Source organism: Aphelocoma coerulescens, chromosome 14 (genome assembly GCF_041296385.1).
Source record: "Aphelocoma coerulescens isolate FSJ_1873_10779 chromosome 14, UR_Acoe_1.0, whole genome shotgun sequence".
Lineage (NCBI taxonomy): Eukaryota > Metazoa > Chordata > Aves > Passeriformes > Corvidae > Aphelocoma > Aphelocoma coerulescens.
Window position 1 is genome coordinate 10491667 of NC_091028.1, and position 13832 is coordinate 10505498.

The window sequence follows — 13832 nt, forward strand, 5'->3', positions numbered from 1 at the left end:
AAGAGGCCGGAAGCAGCTGGAGATCATCCACAGGGAACGCTGCTCCCACCCACAGTGCCTCGGTGTGTGCCTCACCCCCAACCAGCCCAGTTTATACCGTGAATGTGCTCCCTGGGCCCGGTGTGAGCACCCCGAGTGCCGGAGCTGATGGTGCAGGTGGGGAGGTGGGGATGTGCTGGTGCACCGAGGGGTTCGGACCAGAGCTATGGAAAGCTGGCTTCCCATGGAGCCAAACTGGGATCCCTGGGGTCTGCTGAAGCGTATCCTCCAAGGATGCCATTTTCTTGGGGAGGACTTCAAGTGAGCCATCACTCATGCACACTTTTGGTGCCTGCCAGAACACGAGTACTCGGATATCCTGTCCCTTCCCTGCTCCCATGAGACCTCTGGGAGGGACACTTGCAGCTCATTGACACCAAATTCCTTTCTGAAGAAGATTTATTTCCTTGCAAAGCAGGATCTTCAAAAGCAGAGACCCTCAGGGGTCTACAGGGATGATACTACCCTATTTTTCAGGCAGGTCCAGGACTGCAGCCCATGAGGAGCACCAACCAGAAACATCCTAGACAGCACTGAAGAAGAGAAATAACATGAATAGCAATAATAACAGCAATAAAAAAATATACTGCACTGGCTGAAGGGAGAAGGCTGCAATGAATTGTCCTTAAAATACACGTAGACTTGGTGGCTTTATGTTTTGCCCTTGAATGAGTAATATTGGTCAAGAGACATTTAATTTCCTGTGCCAGAGAGCCACTGAAGCTGCTTCCCAGCTCCTGGCCCTGGTGTGAGCACTGAACTGGGACAGGGCAGGGGATGGGCAGGGATTACAGAATCATTGAATCATAGAATGAGTCCCTTCGGTTGGAAGGGACCTTAAAGATCATCTTATTCCACCCCGAGCCATGGGCTGGGACACCCTGCACTACGCCAGGCCGCTCCTAGCCCCGTCCAGCCTGGCCTGGAACACTTCCAGGGATGGGGCAGTCACAGCTTCCCTGGGTAAAAGGGAATGGGCAGGGAACGGGCAGGGGCTGGCAGGGGACAGGCGGGGGCTGGCAGTGCCTGTCTCTGCCCCTGCAGCTGCGGTACCCAGTCGGTTCTCGCCCCCTCTCCCGCCGGGGCCGTCCCACTCCCAGCCGCGCTCCAGCTCCCGGTGCGGCCCCGGGGAGTCCGTCCCGCCCGCTCCCGCTGCTCCAGCGGGCAGGGTCGAAGTCCAGCCCCGACCGCGGGGCCGCTCTCCCTCCCGCCGCGGCCCGACACGATCTCACACCCGCAGCGGAGGCGGCCGGGCCGGCGGCGAGGTCAGTGCTGTCCCCGGCCCGCAGGCCCCGGGCTCGGTGCGGCTCCAGGCCCGGCTCCTCCCGGGGAGGCGGGACCGCGGCTCCCGGCAGCGCCGCCGCGGGCTCGGCGCTCGGCCCGGGCCAGGGGCGCGGCGGGGGCACCCGGCCATGGCGGGGCGGCCCGGGCCGGGCGCGGGGCGGCGGGAGGCGGCGGCGGGCGGGGCCCGGCGCTTCCCGCGGGAGTGCTGCGAGGGGCTGGGCGGCCTGGACTACGGCCAGGTACCGGCGGGCCGGGCGCGGGCGGGAGGGCGGCCCCGGGGAGGGCCCGGCCTGGGACAGCGAGGGGAGCCCGGGGATGGATCCCCCGCCTCCCCGGTGCCGCCGCAGGGCTCGGCAGATCCGCTGGGAATCGCCCCCGGGTTGTGCCCGCAGGTGCAGCAGGCCTCGGGATGCTCGGTCCCCGGTTCCCCAGGTGCACCCAGCGCCCTCCCAGCCCGGTTCCACCCCAGCCGAGACGGCACGGTGTGACCAGGAAGCAGAGGCTGCTCTGGCACTGCGCGGGAGGCCCGGGGATGCTGCCACCGGCTCACCCAGGTGCCCCTGCAGCTCTTGTTGAGGTGCCCGTGCAGCTCTCACCCAGGTACCCATTTATCTCTCACTCAGGTGCCGATACAGCTCTCACCCGAGAGAGCTGCCCATGCAGCTGTCATCCAGGTGCCTGTATTGCTGTCCCCCAAGTGCCTGTATGGCTCTCACCCGTGTGCCCGTTTATGTCTCACCCAGGTGCCCATGCAGCTGTCACCTGGGTGCCTGTACAGCTCCCACCCAGCTGCCCATGCTGTTCCCACCCTCCCTGACTTTGGGGCTGTGATCACGCGGGCAGCGCTTGCCACGGTCATTGATCCCCCACCGTGGAGGAGAGGGCAAAGTTGAATGTTCCGTGCCTGTTACGTGGCTGTCCCAGCAGCTCGTAGAGACAGCTCATCCCATTAGGGCTCCCCTTTTATCCCGAAAAGCACACGCCGGGCACAGGCCAATCTGCCTCCCGCTGGCAGCCGCGAATTTGGTTGTTGAGCAGGAGAAAAGAAGGTGAGTGCAATGTTAACGATGTTGCCTGCCAGGAGTTAGTAGGTCAAGAAGCTTTTGTTCAGCCCGTGCTAGCACTGTGCTCAGCACCGTACAAAACGAGAGGAAAGAAGGTGTCCTGGTCCCACGGGATTGCAATTGAAGCAGGATTAGACAGTTCGGCCCCAGTGCCAGCAGCTGCTTGCGTTATGCCTTGACAGTGTGAAGGGACGAGGTCTGATGGGGAAGGGCTGCTTGGGATGAAGGGAGGGGGGGAGAGGCTGTGGATGATGGGAGTAGGGGGGAGACCAGTCTGGATCAGGCCGTGGGGCTGTTCCCGTTGTTCCGTGCCAGCACCTGTGTCCCCAGGGCTCAGATGTAGGAGCGTGGGGGATCTGGGGCAGTGGTGGTTTGAAGGCAGCTGTGGACCCCCGTGAGGATCCCCCCTTTCCCCAGGGCTGTACAGTCTTTGCTCCTGCACTTTGCACTGTGGGCAGTCATGACTGGGCAGAAGGTGCTTGGAGCGACTGGATGTGCCCTGGGCTAGCACGGGAGCTATTCCCACAGCCTTTTCTCTGGGCTAGGAGAGGTGCTGGGTTTACAGCCCCTTTCCATGATGACACTGTGGCTCTGGTTCTTTCCAAGGGCATGTGAGGAGCCAGTGGGAATTTATCTCCCGTACGAGTGAGCCGGAACTGATACCTTTTTGAGCCATTCTTGTCCCCTGGCATCCAAAGGACTTGCAAACACAGCTGTGTTGGGGAAGCAAAAACCTTCCATGTCTCAATGTTGTCTTGGTTTTGCTTCAAGTGAGGGAAGGGCTTGGGCTGGGCTATTTTGTTGTTTGCTTTCAAAGGTTTTGACCAAAAGAAAAAAAAAGACACTGGCTGTTTTTCATCCAAATACCAGGGAGAGGGAGAGAGGAGGGAGAAGTAGCATGGCTTACTGCACGTAAAAGTGCTGACAGTGTCAGGGAGCTGTCTTGGGAAAAATCTCTCTCTCTTAAAAGGAGAAATCAAGTTTTAAGAAGTTTTTATTGTCATTAAGACAGGAAATTCTTTTGCAGCTCCTTACAGTGGAAAAAAAAAACCAACAAAACCCCTTGCTATGGAGGGAGTTTGCATCTCTCTTACTTTATGGGAGACAAGTTTGAAGCTGACACAATTCATTGCTAGGGGGTTCCATGCAGACCAGCATCCCTGGGACTGTCCTCTGTCCCCAGGGATGCTGAGATGCTGTGGAATGGTGCTGCCTGTCCTAAAACACTCATGAGTTGGAAACTGAGGACTGCTGCTCGTCCTCAGAGCAGCAGTGTCACCTCAGTGCCTGTGTCCTTCTGGGCACTGCTGTGAGCGTGGGGCTCCCAGAGAGCCCAGTGCTCCTGCGGTTTGGGGAGACAGCTTGGAGAAGCTGCCATCCTTCTTCTGGGCTTTGCACCCTGACATAACTCTTTGCAAGCTGTAACAACACGTTCCTTGGGGCTGTTAAAAGGTTCATCTCCCCTTGGGGCAGCTGATGGGTTTGGTTTGAGGTGAAGTGTCCCTGTGGGATCCTGCACTCCTTCCCTTCCTCCACAGGTGGATGTGGCAGCCATGGTGCGGCTCTTTGGCTACGTGGATGTGACTGACACTGGCTTCATAGTGGCCGTCCTCTCAATCGCCTTCAACCCTCTCTTCTGGAATGTGGTAAGAGCTGCCTGCGTGCCAGCTGCTCCTTTACTTTCAGCCTTCCTTTCACAGCTTCCTTTGGGAGGAAAAACCTCTTTTGGGAAGTCTGCTGGGCTGGGTGGGGGGAACTGTGCTCAATTAGGCTTTAGGAGTGGGTGAGCAGGGAGCTGTGCTGCAGCTCTTGGGGCTGGGAGTGACCTTGAGGGCTGTCACATAGGACGTGAAGGTGGGAACCAGCACAGGATACAGAAAGAATTGGGTGCTGAGCTTGGGAGAGGGAGCAGAGCAATCAAACCCATCCTTCAGCCACATGTCCCACCCAGCAGCCAGGCACTGCTCACTACTGGGACTGAGCATGAATGGCATTAATCCCCATCAGGGTGGCTGCACTGGATATGTTGCCTGCTGCTTCCCCTTGAAATATGTTGGCAGCTGTTTGTGTGGATGGCAGGAAGCAAAAACAGTCAGCCAAAAGTTGGCCTGAAAAAATTGGTCCTCCATCATGCTGCAAAGCCTGACAGAGAGCTGCAGGGTTGGCAGCAAGCCAGCCCTAGGAGGAGCAGGATACCTGTGCTTGGGTGATGTTTGCTATGGCTGTGGGTGCCCCAGTGCTTTGGGAGCCAAGGCTGAAGCAACCTCCACTGCCTGTTACTGCTGTGGTTTGCTGCCTCCTTAAGAAACCAGCAGAAATCATTGTTGGCCCAGTTTTGGAGCATTCCAGAGCCCATGTGCCAAGCAGGAAGCCCAGGCTGGCTGCAGGAGGAGGTGACTCCCACCCTGCAGCACCCTCAGCAGCACAGCTGAGGTGTGGGTGAAATGTCCCTGCGGGCACTCCTGGGAATGGGATGCCATCTCAGCCATGATTCCCAAATCTGCCCGCCAAACCTCCCTGCAGGGATTCTCTCCCTGGAGAATACTCTTCAAAAAGGCCTTATTTTTCCAGAGGGGGAGGACTCCTCTCTCTCTGAGTGCGGGGGCTCTTGAGATTGTCTCACGCTGGGCTTTGGAAAAGCGAGGCTCTGCTGGCTGTGAGTCACTTTGGAAACCTCTGTCGGAGCTCTTTGTTGCAGCCTCCCTAATTTTTCATGCAACTCGTTATTAAAAAGTCTCACGGTGTCTGAAATGCGAGCTGGAATATGCCACATTATTTCGACTGCGGAGTCATCATTTAGCATAAAGAATCAATGAACAAGAAGATTCAGGATGTGGTCTCTTGGGGGAGAGGCTGGCTCCAGCGAGAAACTGCATGAAAGGCAAAGAAAAAAGTACTTTATTAGCATCTGCTGCTATGCCTGGGACTCGTGGGACGCCTGCAGCTTGGGAAATAGCGTTGCTTTTTGGATCAGGAGTTTGGCTGCTGTTAAAGGACGGGGAAAGCTGATGTAAGAGCAGGAAGTTTGTTGCTCTGTGCTGCTGTTGTCCCCTCGCAGGGGCTGGGGAGCGGCGCCGTTGGCAGCAGGTGGCACTCCAAGCCAGACGTGCAGGGCTGCGCCTGGGAGCAGGAGGTTTGAGTGAGCAGCCTGAGCTGGGTATTGGGGAAAGCTCTGAGCGTGGCATTCCGTGTTTTCCCGGCTGGAATGGGCCGGGTGGATCTTGTAGTCCGTATGCCTCCATCCTTGCTCTGCCCAGGCCCTCAGGCATCTCCCTGGTGTTTTCAGTCCTGGTGTGTGGCTCACACCAGGCAATGCTGGAAGACTCTTGCAGGGGGCCTGTGGGCCCTGCAGCCCTAAGCAAGCCCCCACTGTTGGATACCTTTCAGCAAGAGTGGCCCTGGCTATCCTTGGATTTTTCCTGACCTGCTTCCTTTACCTCCTCCCCATCCTTTTATCCATGGGATCATTGTCGCCTCCCTGCACCCAGCCAGCAGCTCTTCTTTCTTTCCCTATATCCCTGCACAGACTCTCTCTGTCCTTGGCTATTTGAGTTGCTTCCCAGCAGCTGAGATTGCTTCTGCATCTGAATTGCTCTGGGTTTCCAAGAGCTTCAGTGCAAAGACTGGAATTCTGCACAGTGCCAAAGCACTCTTTGCTCTCTCTGCTCAATAAGTAATGTGGGACGCTGGTCAAAATCCCTCCTGTGCATGAAATTCCTGATTTGGATAGAGATTGGGTGGGGATGCATTGATTTAGTTCAGTGTCTTAATTCCCTGTTTCTGCTGAACTCCAGCCAGTTCTGCTTCTTCCAAAGTTTGGCGTCCTTGCTGTGCAGTGCCTCTGAATAAATATGTGGTGGGGAAACCCCGGGTCCATGTAGTGCTTGGATCATGGAGAGGTATATCCCAAGGCCTTGATCGTAGCAAGGTGCCCTGGTGAGCACCAGGCATGTTTCTCTGGGACAAAGCCTGTGGAGTTTGTGGATGAAGCACAAACTCTGGAGTCTGTGGAGGAGTGTGTCCTCCAGAGAAAAATGTGATGCTTGTCAGGTTGATGGATGTACTTTGGGTAAGAGCAATCTTGAGGACCAGAGCCTAAGTGGGGCAATTTGCAGACTCCAGCTGGGCTGTGCTGATGTTCCCTCCTGTTCTCCACAGGGGAGAAAAGCTCTTCCAGAAAGGCCTCATGACTTTCAATTCCCATCTTCCTCCCTGCAGGCATGTGCAGGGGGGTACCAGGAATGTCTCCGCAGGGCCACCTGCTGCATTTCCTCACCAAACCGTGGGCTTGCACCCCCTCTTCTGCTTCCACCACCTTCGTGCCAGTCAGAATCCCTCCTGTCCCTGGACAGCCCTCAGGTCATGTTGTCCATGGCACAGCTTGAATGTGTTCCTGCATTATTCTCTAGTTTTTCCCATATTTTTTCCTCTCTCCTGATCATGCTGTCTTTGCTTTCCCACCCACTGTGTCTGTTATGAGAGGAGCTGCTGGGAACTGTGGTCCCACAGGAGGCAGGGTGCAGGTGAGGTCCCAAAAGGAAGCTGCGGAGCTGTTTTGGGAATGAAATCACTTTAAACTCCCCAAGGATGTTCAATGCAGCCAGGAGACCTGAGCCACCATTGGGCTGTAGAGGGGCACCTGGCAAGGAGCAGGCACATCTCTGGAGCTGTGCCATAAAATGTTAATGAGGCCAGAGCAGCAGGAACTTCAATAAATCCCATCTGTGTTTGGAAAGCTGCAGAACGATGGGAGAAACTTCTCATCCCTTGGTAACTAAGGAAGGCATTAAATAGAAACTCCTCAGGGACAAATATTTTCAAGCCAAGAGAGGTAGATAACCTGCATGCAGGAGGCTCTAAAGAGCTGGCTGAGCCTTGGCACATGAGGACTTTCTAGAAAGCTGGAAGGTTTCTGTCACTCTCAGTAGCAACCAGGCATAGCCGTGAGGCCAGTAGTCTGACGTCCATCACCACGCAAGTGAGTTTTAAGTGGGGAGTGCATCCATCAGCAATCTTTTCTTGATTTGAGCCTCTTAAAAATTTAGGTCTGGCGTCACGGACTGATTTAGAAATGGCTCATCTTCAGCTGGCGCCCCAGAGCTCACTCCTCCCATCACCTCCGGTCACCCCCTCGAGACACTCGTGTGTCTCACAGGAATCTGCAGGGTGAAACCTCAAATGTCAGAGCTGGGAACAGGCTTGGCGTAATTTAGCGTGATTTTAAAGGAAATAGACCCCATCAGACAGTGATTTTATTCTTCAAGGTTGCAGCTTTTCCTGTTTAGGGTAACATCTCTGTTCTAGACTTCTGTCAAGTGTTTAAGCTGCATGAGGTTTTGATTAAAGAAGTAGTTGCACAGGGACCTGGGCTGACAACGCCTGGCTCCTGATGGATGTGTATCTCTTGGTTCATTTATTTTTAATTTCCCATCCTTTTCTCCTTCTTTGGAGACTGGAGGAATCTGCCAAGTGGGTAAGAAGTGCATGCACTGGAAGGGAGGGGGAAGATTGCAGGCATTGGCAGCCCGATTTCACCTACATCTGACCACTTCTTGCTAAACTCGGAGGAAGGTGCCTGGCCTAAAACATCCCCACGCTGCTGGGAAGCAGATGGAAGCTTGGGAATTGTCAGGATTCAGACCTCAGTGAGCCAAAGTCCAAGAAACCTTTTGGGGACAGGAGAAAAAAGCCTGATGCTGGGAGATTTCAGCAGCTGTCACTGCCTGTCTTAGAGAAGGAAAGGATTGAGCTGTGGCTTGATGGTGTTGTGTCAGCACCTCGCTGGGGAAAGGAAATTGTAGGGTATAAAATAGCTGTGTGAGGGCTGGGATGGCAGCAGAGCCTTGCAGGGAGTGCACCTCAGTTACCTGAAGTTTACAGGACTGGGAGATGAATGAGTCAGGGTGATTCAATATTTTTTTCTGGCCTTCAAATTCTGTCAAGCTGCAAGACTTTTGTGGGTTCCCCCACAAACCTCTGCCTGCCTGCAGCCACAGGGGAGAGAAGAAAACAGCCCTCAACCAGCTTCTGGAAAGTGCTTTTAGACCCCATCACAGAAGCCATGGCACAGTGGCAATGATTATCTGCTTATAACAGATGCTAGATCAATAGCGGGGCTTCAAGCTACGCTGCAAGGCAATTGACTGCAGAAAGTGTTTCTTTATTGGGGTAAAGCTGGGCTTGCAATGAGGCTCAGATCCGCTCTTACATCTCCGGTCTTAAAATGTCACCACCAGCTCTGATGCCTTTCATCCTTTGTGCGGGGAGAGAACGCACATTATTCATAATTGGACTCTCTACCAGGCAGCAATAGCCGTTTTCATTTCCTACAATAGCTGAGAAAGAGTGAGGATTTGCCTTTTTTTTTTTTTTTCCCCATCTCCCAAATAGCATTTAGTGGCAATTTTATTCCAAGTGACTTGGTAACGCTTTCACTCCGGCAGCGGGGGCTTTGCAGCGCCACTGTAGCGTGTGGAAGCGGAGGGCATCGATTCTCCAGCTCTCATAACAGAGCCAGTCCTGCCCAGGTGTGGCTTGTTTGTCTCCTAAATTTAGCTTTTCCAGCGTGTCGGCACCGCTGCGAGCCACATAACAAGCGCCAAAACTGGGTCGCACCCTCTGGCGTGCCGGCTGGAGTGGCACAATTAGGAGCGCTGTCACCTTGAGGGAGAGCCACATCCTTTGTCCCAGCACTTCTTCCCGCAGCCTCACAGCTGGAGGTGGTGGTGTTTTCATCTAAATCCTCTTGAAGAAGCTGTGCAATATATTTTTATGGTGTCTTTGCAGGCTGAGCTGCCTGTGGTGGGGGGATTGTGGAGCCTCAGCTGTGAGCTGAGATGCTTTGTCTGTGTGTCGAGCTGGGCACGGTCTCAGTGCTCAGGGCTCTGGGTGAGGTGGTGACAGTCATTCCAGCAGCTGCTCACCCACCGTGCATGGGTACCTGCCAAGGCAGGCTGTGCTTGGGAAGCTGAGCCATTTCTGTGCCTGTTCTGAGAGTGAATTTGGGATCCAGCTGGTGTGCGACGTGCCTGCTCAGCGTTTCTCAAAACCAAGGTCAGAATCTGCCTCTCCCCTCACAGCTGACCCGAAAAGCAGCCTCCTTTTTTTAGCATCTGCAGAGTGCTTCTCTGAAAACCCAGGGTCTTTGTTGTATATACTGGACTTCTCTTGTTTAGTGTTTTAAAAATAAACTGCAGGCTGCTGGCAGCCCTGATGGAGTAAGTCAGCACACACACAAAAGATGAAAAAAATTATATTTAAGCCAAGAGTCTTGTTTCCATATGGATCAGAGGATTGTCTGTAGACCCTGGAAGCTGGAAGAGGCTCTTTCTTCTCCATCCCACTCCATCCCTCTCCTGCCATCCTGCTGCTAAACCCTCTCACGTGCTGATGAGGTGCTGCTCATGAAATGGCAAGTCTGTGACCGCCTGTGTCTCACAGGACAAGGGAAAAAGTGCAGCTGGAAACAAAAAAGAAAGTGGTTTTATCTACCCAGACTGGAAGGTGTGGAAGAGGTGGCTCCTCCTTCGTGGCCCTGGGCTTTGGCAGTGTTTGTGCATAGCCTGGGGACTGGGAGCTGCTGGAGCCCTGAGGGAAGACACCCACTGCCACCCCCGGAATGTCAGTGATCCAGGGGCTGGACGGGACCTTCTCGTGCTGTGTGCCTGCCACAGTCACAGACATGAGCCGGGTGTATTCCAGCTGTGCTGTGGCACAGACTGTTTAGGAGAAGCCTGCCCAGTTCTCAGAAGGATGGGATCTCCCAAAATAGGCTGTTTTGATGGAGAAATGCAGACACACAGTGTGCTGGGTACTCTTGGGAGGTTATTTCCGTAAGCCCTGCTGCCACACTTCCATCACGATGCAGTTACATCTTATGCGTGTCTGGAGACTCGTGGTGGGGAGGGAGGCCTTGGGGTTTCATGGTGGGGGTGCTGAATCTGGCTTGTGGCAGGCTGGTAGCACCCCAAAAAAAATGCCACCTCATTTTCCTTATTTTTTTCCCTCTGGATGAACTCCGAGGGGACATTTATCTCCAGTTGCTCATGTGGCAGCAGCACATGGATGGGAAAGTAGATTAGTAAATCACTAAAGCAAAACCCTCCATGTGTTTTCCACCTGTATAATGACCCCAGTGACATGTGCAAGAAATGGCAGGAGCATCCCACATCCCTGCTCTCCTGAGGGTGGCACCAGATAGTTCAGCAGCCCAATCACAGCAGTGCTTGTCGGACATTGGTTCCTTGGAAATATTAGGATCCTCATCTTAGTTAAAGCAAGCAACTATGTGCAGCCTGCCAGGCTGCCTGCCTGCATCAGGTCCCTGTCATTTCCCTTCCTAAGGAATACTGATGAAGCTCTAAATCCCCTGTACTGAAACCCACGGAGAAGCAGTTGATTTTTGGAAGCTGGTGCTGATGTGTTTTGTTGATGGAGGGACATGAGCTGTGGACACAAGAGTGTGCCTGCACCGTGCTGTTGGTTGATATGTGGCAGAACGATGGGAGCAGCAGTGCACTGACTGTACAGAGCAAGGGGTTTTGATTTTGGAGGGTGACCCCAAGCCAGGGGAAGGGCTGTGGAGCTGCTGCCTAAATTTTCCTTTTCCCTATCAAGCCACCTGAACTTCTGTGCTTACTCCCATGCAGGAATGAGGGGCAACCTTCTTAAGAAATTTAAAACTTGGTTTCCAGAAAAGCTGGATGCCCCAGACTTTTACACCTGCACATGGCTTCATCAAGCTGCCCTGCTGTCCCAGTGGATCTTGAGGTCAAGGAGAGGAAGACTGGTGGGAACTCTTGATTTTCCTGTGTGTCATTGAAATCATGAACCTCTGTGGTGAAGTACAAACTCACCTGGATTGGACAATATCTTACTTGGTTTTTTTCTTTGTGAAATCTTTTTTTGTTCCCTCTCTTTACTCCCCCAGACCAGGGATGATGCAGCCATGGACTCGTTCTGCAGGTCAGCATGTGCAAGCTCTGCTTCGTCTGGCTGAAAGGTTTTCGCTTACTATCTGTGTAGGCACAATCATTTTTGGTGTGATCCTTTTTGTACTTTGGGGAAGAAAAAGACTATGAACAGCTCACAGCCTTGAAGAGGGTGAAATGGAGATGGGTTTTAGCAATTTTCTGTGCTTTTGGCTGTTGTGGGGAAGCCTGTCCGTCAGGGCTCCCAGAACGCCTTCGTCACCTCCTTTGTGCGGTGGGAGGTTTGCTCATTATCTGGTTTCTGCTTCGCTTATAAAAGAAGCTGTAATTGTAAGTGCTCCTTGCCATAAAAGCACAAAGACATTTTCTGTGAAGGAAAGTGTACATGCAGCTTTTATGATCCTTTACAGTACTTCTTCTGCCCACTTTTCTCGCCGCCTGCCCTTTATCCAGCATCATCTCTGTGCCTGCATGGTCTGCAGCATGAGCACCTTTGCACCTTTTAGATAGAAGAAGTTGGGCATCCTCCTTGTCAGTCTTGTTGAGAGAAAAGAAGACAGACCCCAAATCCCCCCGTGTAGTCAGGTGTTCAGATTCCTGCCTCTTCCCTCAGAGCTGTTGGCCCAATAGCAGATGCTCAATCTGCATCATCCCAGGAAGCATTTTGGATTGGGGAAAAGAACCTTGTCTATCTGTCTGTGACTGAGGTGTACATCCATAACAGGAAGTAATAACAAATCTGATCACTTTGAGGCATGCATGCCTGTTCCTATAAAAAACAGAATGACCTCAGATGAGATACTGTATTTTTAACTATGAAGCAATCCTACTAAGTGCCCTTTCCTGTTTATTTTTACCAGGACATTGTTGTAATGACTGCAGACTTACTCATTTCATTCCCAAGGCTGGAGAGCAGCAATGAATTAGTTTCATTTTGAGATTTTGTTATACAGTCATTTTCCAGAGACTGATGTACTCGGAAGCCAAAGCGAGTGCATTGCCCAACGGAGGAGCATTACTTTTCTTCCTGTATCCATTAAGCTTTGGTCACCAGTGTGAATGTGAGTAGATCCATATCTGGAAGGACTTTCTCAGCCTCCCTCCTCCACCTCTGTGCAGGCCTGTAGTAGAAATTTGTGGAGCAAAAGGCTGTGAGAATCTTTGAGCACTGGATGCAGGGCTGGTATCTGTATCCCAGCACTGGGCTTTGAGGCTGCAGGAAGGGGAAGGACCTCCCCTGGGATGTAGATCCCAGGATCTGAGGATGACTGAGTGTTCACTTGGCTTTTGGGTTACATTTCTTGCATTGAACAGATGAAGAAATACTGTGGGGCACCGTGGTTACACCTGTCCACACCCAGAGGAACCCCAGTGCTGACACCAGCAAGGCCGAGGGGTCTGGTGGTTGTGTTTAACCCTTCAGGTTGTTATTACCTGTTGTGCCCATGTGTTGAACATCTCATCCCCAGGCAGAGGGGAACAGAGCCCGTGTTACATAAAGATCACACTGTCCCTCTCTATTGCTGCTGCCACGACGGCAGCATCACAAACATGCGTGTCCTCGGTGCCATGGGAAATGTTCCCAGGGGAGGCTTAACACGGAGCCTGGAACATGATCTGTCCAGCAGGGAGAGGACAGGAGGCCCTTCCAGACGAAATTGGTGCTTTGCTGAGCATGGCCAGTGCAACCAGTACCTCTATTCCAACGACCTCTCACTCCTCTGTGAAGGAGTATTGAATTTCTCCTGCATTTTGTGCTCTCTGAGGTGGATTTATTTTTTTCTCCCCCCTTCCCTGTCCCCCTCCCATCACAGCTCCTGGGGGAACGATGAGCGGGTACATACTGTCCAGAGAATGGGTGTGTTGGGAGTCCTTATTAGCAGACTTATTCCAGAGAATTAAACCCTAATTTCACAAAAGGGCAGCAAGAAAGCGGCTGCAGCTCTGGGAGAAGCCGAGTTGGCTTTGTGTGTTGTTTGTAAATGGCACAAGAAGTCCTGGTCTGAGCCTGCTGGTCCTGGTCACTGGGGTATTGTGACCAAAAGAGTAATTGTTGTGTTTCTTTTCTATTTAAAACAAAAATTAAAAAGTTGTGTACAAGGGAACCAGCCATGGCTCCTCTACCATGCTGTCACTTCTGCCTCCACTTGTTTTTGGTTTCAGGTGGGGCTTTAAAATGTTCCTATTCCTCTTCCACTTCATCGTTTTACCACCCCACTGCCAGTGTTCCTCTGCGATGACTGTCATTGTTTCTCCCTGAATTAATTGTTGTGTGTAATTGTGACCTGCTGCAGGATGCTGCCTTGCTCTTATTAAAGACAGGTGCTAATGAAGAACATTGGGTACCACATTACAGGAGAGCAAGACTTGACTCTCCGGGACATGTACTTGCTGTACTGTTTCTGCCAGCCCAGGCAGAAATGGTGTTTCTGTCTTTTATCACTCACTGCCTAATGATTGTAATTTTTACTTGCTGAGAAACTCTCGATATTATGGACTTCATTAACAGATACAT

At 52.8% G+C, this 13832-nt stretch overlaps 1 protein-coding gene across 3 annotated transcripts in view; it reads left to right on the forward strand.

The window, feature by feature from the left end:
- The first annotated feature begins 1089 nt into the window (after positions 1 to 1089).
- Positions 1090 to 13832, forward strand: part of PEMT (phosphatidylethanolamine N-methyltransferase) — a 42603-nt gene continuing 29860 nt past the window's right edge. The window contains exons 1-2 of one of the 3 annotated variants that reach the window (XM_069030395.1): positions 1090 to 1304; positions 3926 to 4033. In XM_069030395.1, the coding sequence (XP_068886496.1) occupies positions 3941 to 4033 (93 nt within the window). In that variant the 5' untranslated portion in view covers positions 1090 to 1304; positions 3926 to 3940. Of the gene's footprint in view, positions 1305 to 1474; positions 1563 to 1722; positions 2373 to 3925; positions 4034 to 13832 lie in introns of those variants that run through there. The other 2 variants (XM_069030396.1, XM_069030397.1) reach the window with 2 other exon arrangements.